At 47.0% G+C, this 5,670-nt stretch overlaps 1 protein-coding gene across 1 annotated transcript in view; it reads right to left on the minus strand.

Annotated features, from left to right (window-relative positions):
* Spats1 (spermatogenesis associated serine rich 1) overlaps positions 1–5,670 on the minus strand; it is a 27,501-nt gene that overhangs the window by 6,945 nt on the left and 14,886 nt on the right. Inside the window, exons 4-5 of the mRNA XM_029470906.1 lie at positions 2,025–2,347; positions 189–286 (exon numbers count right to left, since the gene is read on the minus strand). Of these exons, the coding sequence (XP_029326766.1) occupies positions 189–286; positions 2,025–2,347 (421 nt within the window). The remainder of the gene's footprint in view (positions 1–188; positions 287–2,024; positions 2,348–5,670) is intronic.

A 5,670-nucleotide genomic window follows, 5' to 3' on the forward strand; every position in this document is an offset into this window, starting at 1 on the left:
GGCACTCACTTTGTAGACCAGGCTGGCCTCGAACTCAGAAATCCGCCTGCCTCTGCCTCCCGAGTGCTGGGACTAAAGGCGTGCGCCACCACGCCCGGCATTCAGGTATGATTTCTTAAAAACATGGAGGGCTGCAGAAGAGCAGCTGTGGAGAGCCATCCCCTGGATGAGGCATGGCTGTTGCACACTTATGCTCACAGTGGCTGTGCAAGATTTGCCAATTACATTTTTCAGCATAGGTTGGGGGTAGCTTCTGAGGCCCTGGGGATCTGTTGGCAGTTGATACCTTCGAGGAGAGGGACAGTCACTTTTATTTAAGAGTATGGCCACTGGTAGGGTCCCCACACCACCTCACACCAATACACATATGGACAGCCCCAGTAGAAGGTTAAAAATTCACTAATTTTTTTTTTAAAAAGAAAGATTATGGTTGGGAAGGAGATAGGGGTGAAGGTTCCAAGAGGATCAGCGGTGAGGAGCAACATGCAGGTACAATCAAGGTACACTGGGCACATGTATAAAATTTTCAAATAATAGAAATTTAAGTTAAAAGAAATAAAAATGTGACCAAGTGGTGATGGTATATGCCTTTAATCTCAGCATTCTGAAGGCAGAGGCAGGCAGATCTCTGTTCAAGGCCAGCCTGGCCTAAAGAGTGAGTTCCAGGACAGCCAGGGCTACACAAAGAAAACTCACAACTCTGCATAATTCTAGCCCCAGGGGATCTGATACCTGCTCCTGGCCTCCACTAGGCACACATGTAGTACACATGTAGGCATACCTGTAGGTAAAACACTTAGACACATAAAAAATTTTTTTAAAAAATGAAGAGGAAGAATGCAGGGTGGGAAGAATGGTAAGGCACAAGCATGAAGACCTGAGGTCAGATCTGCAGTTCTCATGCAAAAGCCAGGTGCAGTGTATCCTCTGTAACCCCAAAACTCATCAGGCTGAGATGGGCAGATCCTTAGAGCTTGCTGGCCAGCCTCTACAGCCACAGGAGTTCAGTGAAAGACTCTGAGTCAAGAAGGAAGGGAGAAACTGGGTGGTGGTGGCGCACACCTTTAATCCCAGCACTCGGGAGGCAGAGGCAGGCAGATTTCTGAGTTCGAGGACAGCCTGGTCTACAGAGTGAGTTCCAGGACAGCCAGGGCTACACAGAGAAACCCTGTCTCGAAAAACCTAAAAAAAAAAAAAAAAAAAAAAAAAAAAAAAGGAAGGGAGAGTGCCAGGGCATCATGCATGCTAGCCAAGCACACTACCAACTGAGTGCCATTTTACTCTATGATTGATATTTTTAAAACTAAAAACAGAGGCGTGATTATCATAAGATACTGGATTCGCTAGTTAAATTCATCAAGTCTGTGTGTGTATAGCATTCTGGCTTCAACTCCAAATAACACAAGGAGTAAAACATTGGAGTGACAAAAACAGCAAGTCGTGTACACTCTGGGTCTTAAGTTGTTGGTGTGTGTGTGTGTGTGTGTGTATGTGTGTGTGTGCGTTATTTATCCAGACAAATCAAAGCCTGGGTTTGAAAATCTTTGTCCTTCACGTGAGTTTTTACAAGAGAAGTTGCTCCTTTTTGCACAGCTTCTACAAAGACCTTATTCATCACTGAGGCGTTGGCTGCCTCCTCCTCCATGGGTATTTCTATGAGAAGCACCCTCTGAAGATCTTTTGAGAAGCCAGTTCAGAGTGAGACGGAGAACTCACCAAGTTACGAACTAAGGTGCTGCATGGATTTAGATACGGCGTATGTATAGATATTTTCATTGTAGTAAATTCAAAAATAACACTTTATACTTCATGCTAAGGCTTACTTTAGATGTATGTGACAGGTGGCCTCCAACTGAAACATGCATTATTTCCTTCGGACTTCAGTGAGGCTGCTATTAATAACAATCTGAAGGGACTCATCTGGCGACTTAAATGCCACATTAGCATTTCATGAGAGTCGGAGATGGAGAAAAACAAAAGTGTGGACCAGCATGCATTCTGAGCCCTTTATCAAAACCTGTCACCTGGAACGAGGCTCGCTGCCTTCCTGTCTTCCTGGCTGCACTGTGAGAAAACAGGATGGCCCTGCAGAGCTGTTCCCAGCCAGAGAAAGCAGGCTCCACAGCTGGGACTCGCTTTCTTTCTTTCTTTTTTTTTTTCACCTTTGATGGAGGAAACACACTACCGTATCTCTTCTTCCCGAGGCTGCTGTCCACTGTCCTCTCTGCCACAGACCTCCTGTTGCCCCGGAAGACCCCATTGAAGAAGCACTGCTTTCCAATGTGGTAGGTGTGGATGTTGCTGCTGAACCTTGGATAAAATGTCCACTCAGGACGTTGCCCATCTTCTGCAAGACATCAGAAGCCCTTCCGTTAGCACTGCTCCAGGCCCTCAGGACAATTAGATGACAAGCTGTTAAACCCACCCTCCTCAGGCTCTACTCGGCTTACAGCCCTCTCACATATACACATTTTTTCTTTAGATTTATTTTATGTATATGAGTACAGTGTCCCTCTCTTCAGACACAGCAGAAGAGAGCATCAGATCCCATTACAGATGGTTGTGAGCCACCATGTGGGTGCTGGGGATTAAACTCAAGACCTCTGGAAGAGCAGTCAGCTCTCTTAACCGCTGAGTCATCTCTCCAACCCACATAAACTTTTTAAAAAATGTGTATGAGCCTTTGTCTGCAAGTACACATGGCCGCCACACAAGCATGCAGTACCCACAGAGGCCGGAAGAGGGCCTTGGGTCTTCCTGGACATGGAGTTACAGGTGGTTATGAACCACCATGTCAGTGCCAGGAACGAAACCCAGGTCCTCAGGGAAAACAGCCAGTGCTCCTGACCACGTATGCAGTTTCGCTATGTAGTCCAGGCTAGACTGCACTCTTTTGTGAGGTGTGTGCATGTCTGTGTATATATACATGTATGTTCAGGTAGGTACATATGTGTGGGTGTAGGTTTATGTAGCAAAACTCAGCATCAATGTCTTCTTCAATTGCTTTTTCACCTATTTTAAAACAATTATTTTTTGCTTCCGTATGTTTGGGTGCTTTGCCTGCTTGTATGTCTGTGTACCATGTGTCTGCCTGGTGCCCATGGAAGTCAGAGAAGGGCACTGACTCCCCTGGAACTGGAGTTAAGCTGTTAGCCACCATGTGGGTACTGGGAATCGAACCTGTGTCCTCTGGAAGAGCAGTCAGTGCTCTTAACAGCCATACCACCTCTGCATCCCTGTCCATCTTACTTTTTGAGACAGGATCTCACACTGGACCAAGAGCTCACTCATTTGACTTGATTGCTGGGATCTTCTTACCCCTGACGTCACTGGGATTATGGGCACATACTCTCGTGCCTACCGTTTCTTACATGGTGCTAGAGTCTATACTCAGATGCTCATGCTTGTGAGGTAAGCTTTACCTACTGAGCCATCTTCCCAGCCCCCAGCCTCCATCTCTTGATCTTCAGCCTCCTAACTATCGAAACTGCAGGTATGCACCACCACACCCAGCTAAACTGGAGACTTTCTCCGTGCATAAGAGCCCTTGGTTCTGCATCAGAGGCAGCATCAAACTCGGGGAAACTAGGCATGGGAGGAAGAGGAGGAAAGTTATTCAAGAAGCTGCTCAATTGTTTGTGTTTTCCCTTCCCTTTCAGAACTCACCAAAGTCACATGCTCACACGTGCTACAGAGGCTGGGAAGGGTCCTAACATCCTCCCTGTGATCAGCCTTCCCTCCAGTGGCTGTGGGGAGAGGGGGGATGCTCACTATAGATCAGTTCTGGCAGCCTATCTGGGGGCAGCATGGTCCTGGCCCTATGTGTGTGGTGCACCACAGTGATCTGTGGACACACAGCCACCAAAGAAGGGAAAACACTGTGCTGCCTCAGGCTAGACGCTGGCCCTTTCGGTGCCTAGTTCATTTGAAACTGTCCTTATGAAACTAATTAAAGTGACTAAACAACAAAAGAATCCAGTCATTCTAGAGCTGCAGGAGAAGCCCCTGGGTAGCCAGCGAAGAGCAGAGGTCAGATGGGAGGCCTGGGGGCTTGGGGTGTGTTCTGTTGGGAGGCCCGGGGGCTTGGGGTGCTCCCTGCACTCTGCTTCCTGACTGTGAGTGCTTGTGTGGAGGACTGAGTCTCTCCGTAACTTCATTTTCATCTGTAACTCCAGTTCTGGGCAACCTGATGCAAACAAACACTCATACATGAAATAAAAACCATCAGTCCTTTAGGACGAGAAAAACAGCGAATGCGAGCAGCCACACAGGCCTGAAGCACTGTTACAGGGGAAGGTCTGGGACCCATGTGACTAGAGGGGACATGCTCTGCATACCGCAACTCTGCTGTTCTAGCGTGTCACTGGATGACTTGAGAAATGCGTCACTGGGTTGCTTCACTCTTCTCTGAATGCTACTGTATGCTGACACAGACCTACACAGAGAGGTCAATGCGGTAGCACTGGGCTCAACTGAGGGGATCTCAATTCACCTAGGACACATCTCTGAGCATACCAGTGAGGGCTTCTAGATTAGGTTTACTGAGGTAGAAAGGCTGGTATGTAGACAGAATCCTGGGTTGAATAAAGAGAAGCAAGCTGAACATCAGCCATCCTATCTATCAATCGATCCATCCATCTATCTATATATCTACCTGCCTATCTACTTAACTATCTGTAGCTTTCTTTCTGTTTCCTCTATGTATGTCTGTCAATCTGTCTCTGTGACTCCAACGTATCTATCTGTCTGTCTCTCCGTCTGTCCCTCTATCTGCCTCTGTGTGTGTCTCTGTTTCTCCCTATCTCTCTCTGCCTATCTCTGTCTCTGTCTCTCTGTGTGTTTCTCTGTCCTTCTGGCTGTGTGTGTGTCTGTCTGTCTGTCTATCTCTCTCTGTCTCTTTGTCTCTCTCTCCCTCTCCATTTCCTGAATGTGGACACACAGTGTGAGTCGTCTCCATGTCTTCCCGTCTGCTGTGTGGTCTTTTGAGTCAAAACAAACCCTTACTTTTTAAGTTGTTTCTTCACAGGTGTGAAAAGTAAGTAGTAATTAGTCCTATGCACACTGTATGAGGGAGCAAGATAGCCAAGCACAGTGTCCTACGGTTAGCTTTATGTTCTGTGTACACGTGTGTGCATGCTCTTGTGTTGCAACGTCATGGTGGGGGCCTGAGCACAGCTTCCAGGAGTCAGTTCTCTCTTTCCACCATGGGTGATCTGGGGATCAAGACTCCGGGTGGTCAGACTTAGCCACGAGGACCTTAGCCCACTGAGCTGCCTTGCCCAGCCCCTTAACTTCTTGTGCTAAGTAGAAAGAGTATACTTTATAATGATGGAATTGTGTAGTGTACTAAATATCTGAACCAATAGTGTAGTTATTTATCATTATCAGATATGATGTGTGTGCTATGCTTTTATATAACTGGCCAACAGTAGCACCATAGACATAAGTCATGTATGCGTTACGACATTAGGAAAGCTATGACATCACTAGGCAATAGGAAGTTGTTTTAGTCAGGGTTTCTATTCCTGCACAAACATCATGACCAAGAAGCAAGTTGGGGAGGAAAGGGTTTATTGGGCTTACACTTCCATACTGCTGTTCATCACCAAGGAAGTCAGGACTGGAACTCAGACAGGTCAGGGAGCAGGAGCTGATACAGAGGCCATGGAG

Source organism: Mus caroli, chromosome 17 (genome assembly GCF_900094665.2).
Source record: "Mus caroli chromosome 17, CAROLI_EIJ_v1.1, whole genome shotgun sequence".
NCBI classification, from domain to species: Eukaryota; Metazoa; Chordata; class Mammalia; order Rodentia; family Muridae; genus Mus; species Mus caroli.